Genomic DNA, 17,839 nt, shown 5'->3' on the forward strand with positions numbered 1-17,839 from the left:
GTGTTGTAGCTCGGATGTTGTTTTCATGAATCGTTATTCCTTTAAATTACAAGTAACTGACTAGATCATCATTGTTATTAAAACCGAACTGGACAAGTAGGCGGTAAAAAATCAGACTTAATCACCTATCCGGTTCAGATTGAATTAAAAACCAAAGAAGAGTGTATATAACCTGGAAAACAGAAAATTGATGAACCAGTCCAAAAAAAATGGTTCTTTTTTTATTTTGTGATTCTTACGTCCCATTTAACTTACCTTATAACATATCCCTGTACAACTTCTCTTCTTCTATGGGATAGGTCCATCAATATGTATTATTGCCAGTTTGAACTTCATGAAAACGTATAATCATAGTTTTGAAAATTGGAATCAGAATTGGAATCGGAATCGGAATCGGTCACTTGATCATGGAATTGGAATCGGATAAATCGGTCGGAATCAGCTGAATCAGATCGACAACTCGGATTTTTTTTGGCAGAAACTTGTTTTGTACTAAACAAATTAGAAATTTTGGTATTTTGATAGTTAACCGTTTAAATATTTATAACACCCATAATAATTAAATTATGATGGATAACAATTAATTTAATTTGTAGTGTAATTCTATTTCATAAAATAAATAAAAAAACGTGAATGATATTCACAAAAGAGAAATAAAATATATAATTTCTACATTTTATATTTTCTTAACAATAAAATTTAATTTGTAATATAGTTCAATCTCATTCTTTATTTAGTCAAAAAAAATAAAAAATAAAAACAAACCACTGTAAAATAAAACCGTAATTAATGGCTTCGCAGGCTACAATCCTAGTCAAGTAGTAAGGCACTCAAGCAAACCAGCACACTTTTGAGTCTTTGATGAAGTATTTTGTTCAACAGAACAAAAAAAGAAGTTGGATCAGAATATAAAATGGATAAGGTTTATCATGAACCACTACAAATTCAAATTCTCTATAGTACAAAATTACACACCGAGTCTAGCCATAGAAATAACTGAAGATTGATCCTCCTAATTCAGCCAAGGACTTTCGAATTCGTATCCTCTGAGATATCTCAAACTTTGCGTGACTTTACGGAAAATTTTAACCGTTTAAATAAGTTATACACGAATCTCAAAGCAAAAATAATACAGGTCCCTGCACTATCACCGAATAGGTACCAGACACGTCGGTCACGCAAAAGTTGAGATATCTCAGAGGATACGCACTCAGGACTTTCCCCTTTCTAATTTTTTTCCAAGCACCATTTCCTTCTTCAAATGATGCAAAACTGAACTTAAATCTCAAATCAATAACAATGATTTTCTTGCTCTCAACCTCAAGATACAACAGAAAGCTAAGGCGGAAGACCAAATCAGTCTAGACAATGATTTTCACTGCCCATGTACTGACTTGGGTGAAACTCGGCCTAACTCGGGTGAACTCAGTCTGACTCGGTCTGAAAATCGGATAACTCGGCCGAGTCAAACACTGTTCATCCGATTTTTGCTCAAAAACTTGCATAAGTGCGAGACTCAGGTGAAACTCGTACCGGTCCCGTCCGATACCGAGTTGACTCGATATCAGCTAAGTTTCAGAACCATGCGTATAATGATGGATTTCTATACTACCCCTAGGCCTCTTCTTGTAGTTTGACCTGTTGCAAACACCGAATTCACATTTCTTCCCATATAGTTAATTTTTATAATTTTCTTGTTATTTTTTAAGATATGTACAAAATTACTGTTTTTAGAAGATTATGCAAGTTTGTTATTCAAGTGCATTTAAAAAAAAAAAGATTATGTACCATTTAAAAAAAGTAATTTTGTACCTTCTTAAAAAAGTAGCAAAAAATTCTAAAAATTATCAATTTGTTATTCAAGTATATTTTAATATGAAGATTATGTTGAATAGTTCGGATTGATTATCTAGATTTTGAAAATAAATATGTTAATATTGGAGAATGATGGAGCACAAAACCAATGAACCATTTTAACCCTACTCTATAAATAATTAGATTTATAACTTGTTTTTACTTTTACAGAATTAATAAAAATCCGGGGAGGCAATAAGCAAAATTGAGTAATAAAAAATAGCATCTTTCTTCTGCCTAGAGTCCAAAAAAATGTAACCTTCAATGCAACGATCAAAATTCAAAACACATTCTTATTTAGCACTTTGTCATGGTGGCCGCATGAACAAAGATACAGAAAATCAGTAACAGAAAAGAAAGAAGGAACATTGGCGCTGTTGCTCATAGTCATTGATTGGGCAGGAACGTGCAGCGGGACCACATGGCAGCGAATGCACGAGCACAAGCGGACTATGCGCCACGATTTTCTGTAGCAGGATTTTGTAGTAAATATAAAACAGATTTTGTTAACCCGTCATATCTCTTTTAATTTGTTCGTTACTCTATGGTACGTGAAATTTCAATTACATAAGATCCCAGAAAAAAATAATCAAGGAAAAGAAAATACTGGCGAAATTCCTGGACCGGCTGTTCTGTACCAAAGCGTTAAACGAGAATGAAAGACCAATGACCGTGAACCTTGCTTTCTCTGTCGACCTGAATGCGATGAAGAAACGGTATGGATGGCGACATCGCGTAAGTGCTGGTTGACAGATCGACTGGCGACGTGGCAAAATCCGTTTAGGAATTCATACCAAAATTTAGAGGAACGGGCAGAGGGCACTAATCGATGGTACTGATTCATCTCTAGTCTTTTTCTCAACCCCTACTAATCACACCTTGATTCATCTGTAGTCTATTTTCTGAATCGGGGTGTGGGATACGCTGTAGTTTACAGCCAATCTGCTATTTCTATCAATTGCATGCCAATGGGGAAAATTTGTATAGAATAAATCAAACCAAAAGAATGTTCTTGGCAAGATTTTGATTGATGTGTGGGGCATATTGTCCAGGCAACCAAAAGTAAAGCAACTAATTTAATGAAAAATTGGCACTTCCATCCAAAGGATATGGCACTCTTCCTGGGACAATGTCAAAGGGCAAAATAGGGTCACTAAGAGGATTTGGGCAACCTGGTTTATATGTGCAGCATGAATCATTTGGAAACAGCGTAATTCGCTGATTTTCAGGGGTGAGTGCATCACACCAGAAATCTTGGCTGAAAGAGTGAGACAGGAAGGGGTCCTGTGGTTGAATTGCTGCTAAGGAGAGACAATGGGCAATAGCATAGATCGTTATCAATACCACTGTATTGGGAAAAATTGTGGAAATAGTGGTAAAGAGATGTACCAGTGGTATTTAAATTTCTGCAAGTTGTAACACCTTGGTAGCTTCTACCCGGATTTATAAAATAAAAAATAAAATAAAAAACTAATTTAATGAAATTATGTTAGATTGAACAGTAGTGAAATTCTGTTTTCAGTGCTTTGGTCTGTCTTGTTTAATTTTCAAATTTTTAATTGATTTATTTTTTATAGAGATTTTTAAGCAAATGTAATTGGGGCCCATCTGTTAGGGGTAGCGCCAATCTCTAACCTGGATCAGCTGTTATCCCTCATTTCCTCTCTATCTCTCTCCTCTCTGTCCCTCATTTCCTCAATAAAGTGAAGGCCCCACTATCATGCTAGGATAACAGAAGGTTTGGAGTCGTGTGTTTCCATGTTGCTCCACAATTTTTACCTCTGGTTCAATAGGTAAATAAAACCCTGGATGGAGAGAAAATCAGCACTGGTACTAATTTGAGGTTTATTTTCAAATTAACTGTCTAAGGTGAAGTATGGAGCACACATAGATGCTTTATTTTTTGTTGTATAAGGTCCTTTTACAACTAAATTTGAAGAGTTTGATATTTCTGTTTATACTCTTAACTGGTAAGTTTATAAATTAGATTTAAGCCCATAAGGCTGATTCATATCAGCTGATAATCCCAATACCAACAATGACTGGGCTTAGTAATTGGTTGCTTTCTGTATAATTTTGGTCATTTTAATTTGTGATGTTGAACTAGGGCCCATCTAAGTCTAATTTGAGGGTTTTTTTTTGTGTGTGTGGATTATTACACACATAGAAGAGGCAAGAATGGCCTTTAAAATTGTTTGCTGATTTGTGCCTGGATTTAAATTCGAAACCTCAAAATTATCAATATCCTACCTATAATTATACTCTTTCTGCTTTCTGTTTTTCTCAGAAAATAAAAAGTAATCTCCTTACTGAGGCGACAGTCAAATTCCACAAATACACAAAGAATCTTTAACACATTCTGTCAAATTTCCTTCCATCTAACAGGCGTAAAATAACTCGCAAATGCCAGGCCTGTGGCAAACACCAAACACCTTTTCTCATCTGATCAGATCAAGCAATTCTAACCTCAGCCTGATTCAGATCATAACCTGAGAGGACCCCGTTTGCTAGCTTTTAAATAGATGAAGGTACCAAATAGGGAGGCTGAGTTAAAGTTTAAAATCGGAAACTTAAGTTGACAAATTTTGCTATATCTTTCGCAGATAGAATTGGTGGGAAGGCAAAAGGAAATTGCACCAGCTCAATTTTAGAGTTTTTGGGATTTGATTTGCGAGAAATGGCGATATTGCAACTTGGTGTCGTACTTGTGATGAATGTGAGCTAAGGTAGATATCTAAAGAGTGTAGCTTGGGAGAGGTACAATTATTGGTGCTAATTAAAGAAAACCCTAGACGATAGTAGCTGGCTCTGCGCACAACCAGTCACTTCATTCCTCTCTATTTCGGAAAAACATTTCTCGAGCCCCTCTCGATCAATTTCCATGCTCCATAATCCATAGACGATAGTAGCTGGCTCCGCGCACAACCAAATTCACACTTTCCTTTAATTATTGTCTATTACGCTGTCCTTCCTAGTTCCATGCATCTCTGGTGATTGCCAAGTCCCGACCTTGTCTTATTTCTATCTTCTCAGCTTCTATTTTTGAGCTCCAACTGAAGGTAATAGGTCTCGTGACTCTGATATCTCACTCCTCCTATCAGTCTAGCATGGTAGCTCAACTAGCAGTTCAGCTTTCTTTTTCTATTCGGTAAAAATTTAAAACAATTAAGTGTATTTTTTGAGTAAAATTTTCAAGGCTTTGAAATTGCTCATGTGAATTGTAAGTGTTAACATTCTATATTAAAAAAAGAGGTGATTACAAATTAATGTGGGGAAGTCATCTCTATTTCATTAAAAATTCAAAGGTTAGAAAAATAAACGAAAACAGAAATAGACAATTCGGTAAGCTGAACCTGATTTCATGACATTCAAACTTAAGGGAAAAAGATCATAAGCAATTTATAGAGCTAGGCAGGTTTAGCAGAATAATGGTACTAACAAAACTAAACATACCCAACAAAAGAACTATTATACACAATTCATATTGCAAGAAGAAAGTCTCGAAACAAAAGCAACAGAATAAAAAGGTACATCCGCAATATATGAATCATTGTAATACTGCACAATAAAAGCACTAAAGAAAACTACCAAGTAGGAATCATTGTAGTACTGGACATTAAGAGAACTAAAGAAAAAAAAATATAGAGAAAACTTTGTTTATAAATCCACTATTTATAATGTTCTTAGTTGTTGTTTGAGCAGCCAGGAAGAGTCTGAAGATGGAGCAGGAGCCGACTTGGTGGAATTTTTTGCAACGCCACTTGAAGTAGCCTCAGAGGAGGTGGTATAAAATTGCATATTAGAATCCAATGGAATAAGATACACCGGCATAGGCATTTTTGGAGGAAGAATTGGTAAATTAGCTTGAAAGTGCAAAACACTCATGGCCTGCCTAACAGATGGGCGCAAGGATTTTTCAGGGTGTGCACACCATAAACCAACAATCATCAGACACTCGACTTCTTCTTTTATGAAATCACCATTTAAACTTGAATCGACGGCCTCCATAAGTGCATTTTGGCCGTACAAATCCCAAACCCATTCAACTAAACTCACCTTCCTTTGATCCTTTTGAGGCATTATGGGCCTCCTTCCACATGCAATCTCCAATAATACGACTCCAAAACTGAAAACATCAGAATGCGTGCTTGCATTTGCTGTCCCAAGGACACATTCTGGTGCTATATAACCCTTGGTGCCAGCAGCTACCGTTTCTACTTCTTGGTTGTGATCAATAAGTCTAGCAAGGCCAAAATCACCGAGTTTAGCATTGAATGAGGAATCTAACATTATGTTGCTTGGCTTTATATCTCTATGCACGACACATTGTTCCCACTCCTCATGGAGGTATAGAAGAGCAGAGCCTAACCCGAGTGCTATATTGTGCCTAATTGGCCAAGTTAGAAGAGTTTCTTTGCTATACAAGTATTTGTCGAGGCTTCCCTTATGCATCAATTCATATACCAACAAAAATTCTCCATGACCATGGCACCAACCAATTAGTTGAACAAGATTTCGATGCCTTAGTTGGCTTATAATTTTGACCTCGGATATATACTCTTTCTTTCCTTGCTTTGAATCTTTTGACACCCTCTTAACAGCAACATGAATGTTTTCATCCTTTAAAATACCCCTGTAGACTGATCCAAACCCACCTTCTCCAAGTTTCTCGTTCTCCCCGAAGCCATTTGTTGCATCAACCAGTTCACTGTATGGGAACCTCTTGGGTCCTCTCCCCTTTTCAAATTCGTAATCAATTAATTCATCATCAATCACTTCAATTTCTTCGATTTTCTTGATTGAACTCCTTTTTGTGAGATGATATATGAAGATCCCTACTACAATAAACATAATAAATGTGCCCACGGCTATTCCAACTATGACCGATTTATTTCTCGTCTTTTTATTTTTTCTAACCAATGGGGCTTCTGATGGAGCTAAATTGGGGGAAATTTGCTTCATTTCTAAGGTTGAGTTAAAAGACCACCAGAAAATCTGATGTGTTTCAATTTTTGATCCAGTGCCTGCTGAGAAGCCTACAGATGCATTTGCTGGCTGTTTCCTTAAATCAACAGTTGCATTGATGCTGAAATTGATTCTCGAGTTGGCTTCATGCCAAAGGGAAAGAATCAAAAGTTTTTGCCAACTGTTATACTCAATATGTGCGGTCATCCTTGTACCAACAAAAAGGTAGTTTGGAATGATCTGGTAAGAAGTTGAGATAATAGTGTTTACATCAATACCAATGTGGCAGTCAGTTGGATCTGTTGAATTTGGGTCATGATACCTCGAATTCCGGAAGGTATCAAACTCGACTGCAACTAACTGATTAGCCGATGCATTCATGGAAGTATTGGTATTGAAAAGGCCAAGGGTCCCTCCATAACTATCTGGAGGAATTTGAGATGGATAGGACAATAGGAAGAAAGTAAAGCCATCCCCAGAGGAAGATGTAATATTTTGTATAAGAAAAGAGAACTGGGTTGTAAAGTTTGTTACCTCTCCGGTATCTTTTTCCCACAAGGGTACCAGTTGATTGTAGGTTGCTCTTCCTTTGCTGTTCCCCCAGTTCCCAGTCAAGTCAATTTTTTGCTGATTGTAGGATGCATCACCTTGGAAGTTGATATGTTCATTCACAAGATTGGTGATTGGTTCTGAGAAATTGAAGTTGAACGAAATCGAAGCACCATGAGGTACAATAAGAAGTAAATAAATTGAAGATAAGTACAAGAGATGGATTGGTCTTGAGCACAAGTCAGGAAGCACCATTTTGCCAAGGTAGAAAGCTAGGTGAGTGTAGATTGGGGGAGAATAATTGGTGTCAGAGAGGAAGAGGTTAGGTACGATTGTCGGTGCTAATTAAAATTTACAAAGGTGTTGAGCGGCAATTGACCCCTAGTTAACGACTGTGCATACCCTTCAATGAAGTAATAACTACAAGCATTATTAAATGAAGTTAGAAATACATATTCAAGTGTGATGATATGGACTTTTGTTGATCATGTGACTTTAACGTAGATGGTGGCATTATTTAAATGTGACAATTACCAACCACCTACTGGAGTAATGTCAGCGATGAATAAAAGTACATTATCCAGTCTTTCTGTACCTAGTTTACCTCCCAGCCCCTTGTTTAGTGGCTTAGTATTGACTTCTTTGAAATACTTTTGGAACTTAGCTGTTCAGGGATTCTCTTTGGCTGAGCTGGTACTAGTGTGGGAAAAATAGCATGGTGGAGTTGGCTCTATCACAGAACGGCACAGCATATGTTACTGTTTCGTGCCGTGATTCGCGTATTGCGTTCCGTGACTATTTGCGTGTTTTGACCATCTCTTGACATTTTGATCACGACACGGCATGGTACGTAATCACGCGAGTCTCGTGTAATTAGGATCGTTAGGTCTTAATCAAATGATGAATTTTAAAAAAACTAACTTAAATTATGAAAAAATAGTTAAACGTAAAAAACATGACTAGTTATGTTTGAACATGACACGTAAATAGTCATGGCGCGAGAGTCACAGCGTGACTCGCGTACTGTGACCATTCTCGTGCCGTGCCATTTTTCAATCCACGACTCTGGACTCCTAAAGTATAATCTTCCCCCTTCACGTTTGTTCACTCTCTCACTTATGAGTTCGGATCCTTTAATTGCATTATGTCGCCGACTGAATTTAAATTTGAACCGTCCAATTAGAATCCGGAATAATCTGGTCTAAGTCAGTAATGCACGTGTGGGTTCTTCTTTTAAGATTTGTGCTAATACATAATATACGGACCAGTTTTGAAATTAGACGATGACTTATTATAGATGATACAAATTCGTTAACTTCTCGTGCTCCATCAACGAGGATGGTCCGAATTTTCTAAAAATTGTTTTAGGATTAATAATTTAATGTGTCAATTGTTAATATAATTGCTGGGATATACCACAATTTTTAAATTAGCAAATTTGCTTTAAAAACAATTGTTGTTTAATGACACACTATTTAATTGATGGGTAAGGCTAATATGCTATGGGTTGCATAGAGGGCTAAAGTGCTACGGCTCAATATTTGAGTTTTCAAAATTCTAACGGTCGATCCGAACCATTCATCTTGTTCTCCATATTAATATGTGTTTGGAGACCAAATTTTACATTTTTGAAAAAAAATTTACTATTTTTTTAGATAGGTAGAAATTTTTTACTATTTTTGGGAAATTTTTTTACTATTTTACATTTGAATGGTGCATAATTTTTTAGATCAACTGATTTTCTACCTATCTAAAAAAATAGTAAAGAATTTTTAAAAAAATGTAAAATTTGGTCTCCAAACACATTAATATGGAGAACAAGATGAACGGTTCGGATCGACCGCTAGAATTTTGAAAAGTTGAATATTGAGTCGTAGCACCGTAGCCCTCTATGCAACCCATAGCACCGTAATTGATTGACTCAAAATCTTTCTTAGTGCTTTCTCTCCAATAAAAAAGAAAGGCACGCTGATGTGGACATAGGAAACAATTTAATTTAATTGCACTAATGCAGCAGATGAATTGCTAAAATTTTCATAACCGCTATTAAGCAATTAATTCCAATTGTTGGATTAGAGATGCTCTTAGATTCAGATTATTTAGTTCAAATTAGAAATTTATGGGACTTTAATATTCATGTCCAAACTTATTGGATAATTCGAATTTAAATTGAAAGTTTTATGTTATTTTTGGCGGTGATCAAACTATTACTGATTTTCTCAATTAATTGACCGATTATTTCTAATTATGACTGATTATTTCTAATTATTTTCGATTAATCACTTGATAATACTCTGTTCATCCAATAAAAGCATACTATTATTTACAACACTTATTTTAGGAGATCCGAACTCTCAACGAGTACCCCGCTATTTTTAGCGTTAGTAATTAAAATAGTGGAGAAGGCACCTATTGTTAGTATGAAACATTTTAAGCAACATAGTCTGTTTAAATTTAAAATATAATAAATACTTTTTATCCAACATAATAATGAAACTATGAAATTTTATATATTTATTCTATATTATTTATTTCATAACAACAAAATATTTTGAATTATATTCGAATCATATATTTTAGATCTTATCAATATATTTGACAAGTAAATTGAAGTTAAAACAAAGCAAATTTTAATTAACTTTATAATATTGGTGTTTTATAGTAGTGAAATAAGTAGATAAAAATAGTATCAAACAAAAACACTAAATTATTCTCGTGTAATGTGTTTGCAAGTAAAGTAGTGAAAAAATAATTTAAAGTAAAATAATTTGATAATTTAATTATACTTTACCTATAAAATCTACGTTAAGTTTATTTAGTCTTTAAATATTTTTGTTTAATGTATTAAATAACTTAAAATTATACTTTTTCAAACGTACAATATAAAAATCATATTTATCTCTATGCTCCATAGTTCATATATATATATTTTGAGTTTAGTCTCTGTGAGATAACTCAAATTTGGAATTTATCCTTTGTCAAAAAAGAAAAATTGGAATTTATCAGAGTTACGAACCATTCGAATTCTTAAGCCGTCCTCAAACCGAATTCGTATCCTCTGAGTTAACTAAAATTTTGACTTTAGATCTGGACCGTCTAATTTAAATCGACACGGCTATTAAAGAGGCTGTATTCTAATCGGACGTTTCAGAGCTAAACAGAAACAGTGCGTTAATGCAGTATGATTTCGGTTAAATATTTTAACAAAGTAGTTTTCGGTTTATGCAGAGCAAGAACCATATGAACTGCTCTTTGCATTCTTTAGTCTGTGAGCAGTATGAATTGAAAAATGCTCTGTTAATAGCTTTACCCCTGGTCGCTTCATTCATTTATTTCGGAAAAACATTTCTTTAGCCCCCTCTCTACACGAGCGCGTATCCTCTGAGATATCTCGTATTTTGCGTGACCGACGTGTCCGGTGCCTATTCGGGGGTGACGTAAGGGGCCAGTATTATTTGGACTTTGAGATTCGCGTAGAACGTATTGCAACGGTTGAGAATTTCCAAAAAGTCACGAAAATATGAGATATCTCAGAGGATGCGAATTCGCTCTACTCTATGTCTCTCTCTATGCCCTTCTCTCGCCTCTCTCTGTCAATTAACTTCTCTCTATCTTCTCAGCTTCTATATTTGCTTTCCAACTTAAGGTAATAGCATAATAGCTTGTGCTTGTGTTTTAGTCCGATCTCTCAGTCCTATCAATCTAGCATGGTAGCTCCGTTAGCAGTTCAGCTTTCTATTTCTATTCGGTAAAAATTTAAAACAATTAAGAAGTGTGTTTTTGTAGTGATTAATTTAAGCTGTGAACTAGTGAAGCACCGATTGTTCTGTAATGTGTTTAATTTTACTTATGTAGACTATTGGTACTTGAGATTTTGGACTTCTTTGATCTGAATTTGTGAACTTAATGAATTTGCTTTCTAGATTTTGTGGATTTTCCTTTTTATTTACGAATTTTATAAAATTTTCAAGGCTTTGAAATTGGTCATGTGAATTGTAATTGTTAACAAGCTTATCAATCTATATTCAAAAATCAAATCAATAAAATTAATTTGGCGATGTTAAACCCTAGGAACTCAAATCTTTTATTTTTAGCCAAATTTCTGAAGATTTGTATTCCATTCTTTAGATTGACGATTTTCTTGGACAGGGAAAGGAGAAAACTGACAACTCTTTTTCTCTTTGGATGCAGCCTCTGTCTGTACCAGTAATCTCCTCTGGCATGTTATAATGTGAGTTAGCATTATCTTTAACTGGAAGCCTCCTTCCAAAGTCCAAGGTGAGGCAATCCTTTATGAGCTTGAAGGTAAACTCTTTTCACATGGAAATTATCTTATTGTATTTTTAGTTTGGTGCCAAATCCAGCGAAAAAGATTTTCCAGTGTGAGTTAGACTTTGGAAAAATATCAAGTTTTTTATTGGTTAATTATGCAATTGAGCATCATTTATACTTTGTTTCTGAAATTAATGCAGAAATTGACAGTTTTGCCAAGATTAGTGATCAATCTTGATATTCTCACATGTTAAGAAACCATTCTCACACAAAAAATAAAAGTAATAAATAACAGTGTTGTTTCATTGATACCTAGAAATGCACCTACCATACCTATCTTCCCGATGCCATGTTTTTCAATGTTGTTGTTGGCTTCTATAGTTGGGATAAGTTGTGCATTCAAGCTTTTGATGTGATTCTAACTTGAGGCTTAGTTGATGCATATTTGAATAATTCAGGATTGTGTGATGATAAATATATTTATTCAAGGATTAATTGCCATGTGATGGGGCTAACTTGGCTAAACATCCACTTAATCATTTGACCTAGGTATTAACAGCTTTTGTTTAGTATTTTTAGCCTCAGCCTGATTCAGGTCATAACCTGAGAGGAACCCATTTGCTGGATTTTAGATTGAAGGCACCAAATAGGGAGGCTAGGTAAAGTTCAAAAACGGAAACTGAAGTTGACACTTGACAAATTGTGATGTATCTTTTGAAGATGGACCAGCTGGTGTAATCGGGTGGATGTTGAGTGCTGGTGGAAATGCAAAAGGAAATCGAACAAGTTCAATTTGAGAGTTTTTGGGTTTTTGATTTGGGGGAATGGTGAGATTGCTACGTGGTATCGTACTTGTGATAGATGGAAATGGTAGGAACATGCTGACATTTGTGAAAAGGTAAGTACAAATGTGTGAAAGTCTTCTCCATTTCATAAGAAATTTAATGACTATGAAAAATGAATGTAAACAGAAATAGACATGCCAACTCTGTAGCAAACATATTCTGAGCAATTCATAGTGCTAGCTGGTTTAGCATAACATACTGCAGAAGAAAAATGCTACTATCACAACTAAATGTGCCAAAAAAGGTAAGAAAAGAATAATTATACACAACACCTATTGCAAGAAGAAAGTCTAATAAAAAAGCACAACAGCTATCAATGCAATAGAAAATCAAATAAAAAAAGAATTGCAAATTCATTATTTAGAACGTTCTCTGTTCTTGTTTGAGCAGCCAGGAAGAGTCTGAAGATGGAGCAGGAGCTGACTTGGTGGAATTTTTTGCTACACCACTTGAAGTAGCCTCAGAGGAGGTGGTATAAAATTGCATATTAGGATCCAATGGAACAGTATACACCGGCATAGGCATTTTTGGAGGAAGAATTGGTAAATTAGCTTGAAAGTGCAAAACACTCATGGCCTGCCTAATAGATGGGCGCGAGGATTTTTCTGGGTGTGCACACCATAAACCAACAATCATCAGACACTCGACTTCTTCTTTTATGAAATCACCATTTAAACTTGAATCGACGGCCTCCAAAAGTGCATTTTGGCCGTACAAATCCCAAACCCATTCAACTAAACTGACCTTCCTTTGCTCCTTTTGAGGCATTATGGGCCTCCTTCCACATGCAATCTCCAATAATACGACTCCAAAACTGAAAACATCAGAATGCGTGCTTGCATTTGCTGTCCCAAGGACACATTCTGGTGCTATATAACCCTTGGTGCCAGCAGCTACCGTTTCTACTTCTTGGTTGTGATCAATAAGTCTAGCAAGGCCGAAATCACCGAGTTTAGCATTGAATGAGGAATCTAACATTATGTTGCTTGGTTTGATATCTCTATGCACAACACATTGTTTCCACTCCTCCTGGAGGTATAGAAGAGCAGAGCCTAGACCTTGTGCTATATTGTGCCTAATTGGCCAAGTTAGAAAAGTTTCTTTGCTATACAGGTGTCTGTCAAGGCTTCCCTTATGCATCAATTCATAAACCAACAAAAATTCTCCATGATCATGGCACCAACCAGTTAGTTGAACAAGATTTCGATGCCTTAGTTGGCTTATAATCTTGACCTCCGATATATACTCTTTCTTCCCTTGCTTTGAATCTTTTGACACCCTCTTAACAGCAACATGAATGTTTTCATCCTTTAAAGTACCTCTATAGACTGATCCAAACCCACCTTCTCCAAGTTTCTCGTTCTCCCCGAAACCATTTGTTGCATCAACCAGTTCACTGTATGGGAACCTCTTGGGTCCTCTTCCCTTTTCAAATTCTTCATCAATCGATTCATCACCAATCACCTCAATTTCTCTGATTTTCTTGATTGATCTCTTTTTTCTGAGATGATATATAAACATCCCTACTAAAAGAAATATGATAAATGTGCACACGACTATTCCAACTATGAACGGCACATTTATTGTGTTTTTATTTTTTATAAGTGGGGCTTTGGGTAATGGGGCTTCTGATGGCGCTAAATTGGGGAAAATTTGCTTCATTTCTAAGGTTGAGTTAAAAGACCACCAGAATAACTGGTGCGCTTCAAAACTTGCTCCAGTGGCTGCTGAGAAGCCCACAGATGCAGTTGGTGGCAGTTTCCTTAAATCAACAGTTGCAGTGATGTTGAATTGGTTTGTCAAGTCTTTTTCTTGCCAAAGGGAAAGACTCAAAAGTTTTATTGAACTGTTATATTTAATCTCTGCAATCATCCTTGTACCAATAAAGAGGTAATTTCGAATGAGCATGAAAGAAGTCGATTTAATCATGTTTACATCAATACCAATGTGGCAATCAGTTAAATCTGTTGCATTTGGGTCTATAATCTGATTCAAGTATGTATCAAACTCGACTGCGACTACCTGATTAGCCGATTCATTCATGGCTGTAGAGGAATTGAAAAGGCCAAGATTGAGGCCCCCTCCATCAGGAGGAATTTGAGATGGATAGGAAGATAGGAAGAAAGCAAAGCCATCCCCAAAGTTATTTGGTGTAGTATTTTGTATAAGAAAAGAGAACCGGGTTGTAAAGTTGGTTACCTCTCCGGTATCTTTATCCCACAAGGGCACTGGCTGATTGTACGTTGCTCTTCCTGTGCTGTCCGCAAGGCCTGAGGTTGCCGAATTTTTGGTCAAATCTATTAATTTGCCCGGATTATCATAGGATGCATCTCCTTCAAATGTGATGTTTTTCTCGTTGCTGCGGTCTGAGAAACTGAAGTTGAATGAAACCGAAACACCATGGGGTACAAAAAGAAATAAATAAATTGAAGACAAGTATAAGAGTTGGATTGGTCTTGAGCACAAGCCAGGTATCACCATTTTGCTTATTAAGACCTTGGAATGCTCGGTGACTGTTGTTTGTGGAAGCTTTTGCAACCGGAACTCAACATTCGAATTATTGAGGCTTGGTGAGTGTAGTTTGGGGGAAAATTATTGAGGCACAATTATTGGTGCTAATAAATGAAACTTATAAAGACATTGACCCCCATTGACCCCCAGTCAACAACTGCATTTCTCTTCATTAAATTAAGTAATACTTACAAGCATTATTAAAATAAAATCAGAAATACATATTTATCAGGTGTGATGATATGGACATTAATTTGTTGATCTGTACTGTTGACCAAGTGACTTTAATGTAGATGGTGGCATTGACAGTTTGGCACTTAAATGTGACAGAAGACTTTTTTAACGGTAATTGGCACTTAAACGTTTCTTATATCAGTAAAGTTACGAACCATTCGAATTCTTAAAGCCGCCTTAAAACATAATTGGTTTCCTCTTGAGTTAACTCTAATATTGAGATTAGATCTGTTCGTCCGATTTAAACCGGCACAAATATTAAAGAGCCCGTATTCTAATTGGACGTTCCGGAGCTAAACCACATGCAATTACTGTGCTAATTTACCAATTATTCCTCAAAAAATGCCGAGGCCGGTGTATACTATTCCATTTCATACCTTCTCAGAGGCTACTCCAAGTGGCGCAGCCAAACTTTCAACTTTTTTTATTGAAGGTCGGTGACTGACAATTTCATTAATAATAAGAAAGTTATTTACAGAAACCGGCTCAAACATGAACCGAGAACGTTACAAAAAATGAATTTGCGAACTATGTTTCCTCTGTTATTTTTTTAGTGCTTTTAAATGCACAGTACTACCATGATTCATATTTGGTAGTTTTCTTTGTTTTTCTGTTGTGCTGCTTTTTTTCTCTGTTGCTTTTGTTTCTGGACTTTCTTCTTGTAATATGTATTGTGTATAATTGTTTTTTTTTTCTTTATCCTTTTTGTTTGTACCCTCATTCCTAGATATAAACTCCTTTATTCACCTGAAGTTATTTAAACTACTCTAATCATCTAATCATACTTATTTACAAGTCTTGAGCACCCTATTATGTCATTCCTAGGGGTGTAAACGGTTGGATACGGATCAAATAGTGGTCAAACCGTATCCGTATCCGTTATAATTTTTTGGATACAGATACGGATAGTTTCAGAAATGGATACGGATAGGATATTAAATGAATACGAATATGGATCATATATCGGACAGATAGATATACGGATATGAATATAATTCGGATAATTAAAATAAATTACTAATGTACATTCTAGTAAAAAATAATATCTAAATATAATTTTTTCAGTTTTGGAGTCGTCTTGTTGGTAATTGCATGTGGAAGGGGGGCCATAATGCCTCAACAGGATCAAAAGAAGGTGAGTTTAGTTAAATGGGTTTGGGATTTGTACGGTACGAAAGCTAATATAAAGTTGTCTGGCCAAAATGCACTTATGGAGGCTGTCAATCCAAGATTAAATAGTGAGTTAGAAAACAGGGAAGTAGAGCACATGATGATAGTTGCTTAATGGTGTGCCCACCCGGAAAAATCCTCGTGCCCATCAATTAGGCAGGCCATGAGTGTTTTGCACTTTCAATATAAGTTACCAATTCTTCCTCCAAAAATGCCGATTCCGGTGTATATTACTTTGATCCTAATATGCAACTTTATACCTCCTCTGGGGCTACTTCAAGTGGCATAGCACAAAATTCCACTAAATTGGCTCCTGCTCCATTTTCAGACTCTTCCTGGCTGCTCAAACAAGAAACAAGAACATTCTAAACAATAAATTTGCAAACTGAAAAAAAAAAAAATCCTCTGTTTTTGCTTTTCTTTAGTGCTTTTAAATGCACAGTATTACAATACCTATTTGGGACTTAGATGGCACTAGTTCAACATCACAACTTAAAATGGCAGAAATTATACATAAAGCAATAAATTACTAGACCCAATCATTGTCAGGATTGGGATTATCAGCTAATATGAATCAGCCTTGCGGGCTTAAAATAATTTATAAATTTACCAGTCAAGATAATATACAGAAATATCAATGTCTACAAATTAGTACCACTTAATATGAAAATCATATATAGCCACCCGAAAAAATCAGCCTTAGGGGCTTAATATAATTTATAAACTTACCAGTCAAGAGTATATACAGAATTATCAATGCCTTCAAATTAGTACCTGTTAATTTAAAAATAATATATAACCACCCAAAAGGAACATATATTGTTGGGATTTCAAGTAGGTTAAAGTACAACAATTTAATTTAGTTCATCAGTTTGTTCACTACTCGAAATGCAGAATCCATGTATAAAATTAATTCCAAGATTTAAATAGAGTTTACCCCTAGACGCGTAGCGGAAATCTTTGTCTAGTTGTTCCAACAATTGTCCTCTTTTTCTCCTTTTTCGTGTCAGATATATGCACCAGCACAGCAGTTGCGTCTCTATCAGTATTCAGACGAACAGGTTGGCAAACTATTGTAATTCGGTATGCTAATACTGAGCTAACCCCCTCTTTCTCTCTGATTCTCTTTCTGTTTTCTGAAATAAAGTGAATAGAATGGCTAACCGAAAAATGAACTGTTGTTACATATATATAACAGATTGCACCAGTTCATTTGAGCCTATTCAATGACACCAATTCACTGAGCCTCTTCAGATCAGATCATAACAGAAATTCGAGCCCAGCCCAATAAAGGGTTGATCATATTATAACTTTATTAAATTAACTATTAATTTAAGCCCAAAATATTCTGGCCTCTTAGTACATTTATAACATATACAACCACCCAAAAAAATCATATATACTTGCCCCATACTTCCCTTAAACAGTTAATGCTATTG

General features: G+C 35.6%; 1 protein-coding gene, 1 long non-coding RNA gene and 1 pseudogene across 3 annotated transcripts in view; 1 reads left to right on the forward strand and 2 right to left on the reverse strand.

Moving 5' to 3' along the window:
- LOC144560458 (uncharacterized) overlaps positions 1–17,839 on the forward strand; it is a 54,546-nt gene that overhangs the window by 12,712 nt on the left and 23,995 nt on the right. Inside the window, exon 4 of the long non-coding RNA XR_013513403.1 lies at positions 4,458–4,913. This is a non-coding gene — a long non-coding RNA (uncharacterized LOC144560458). The remainder of the gene's footprint in view (positions 1–4,457; positions 4,914–17,839) is intronic.
- Positions 5,273–17,839, reverse strand: part of LOC144560356 (L-type lectin-domain containing receptor kinase IX.1-like) — a 40,396-nt gene continuing 27,829 nt past the window's right edge. Inside the window, exon 2 of the mRNA XM_078309528.1 lies at positions 5,273–6,731. Within this exon, the coding sequence (XP_078165654.1) occupies positions 5,527–6,731 (1,205 nt within the window). The 3' untranslated portion in view covers positions 5,273–5,526. The remainder of the gene's footprint in view (positions 6,732–17,839) is intronic.
- On the reverse strand, positions 12,661–15,294 carry LOC144560349 (L-type lectin-domain containing receptor kinase IX.1 pseudogene; annotated as a pseudogene). The gene has a single exon (XR_013513375.1). The product of XR_013513375.1 is annotated as an L-type lectin-domain containing receptor kinase IX.1 pseudogene (transcript).

Source organism: Carex rostrata, chromosome 1 (assembly GCF_964058835.1).
Source record: "Carex rostrata chromosome 1, lpCarRost1.2, whole genome shotgun sequence".
NCBI classification, from domain to species: Eukaryota; Viridiplantae; Streptophyta; class Magnoliopsida; order Poales; family Cyperaceae; genus Carex; species Carex rostrata.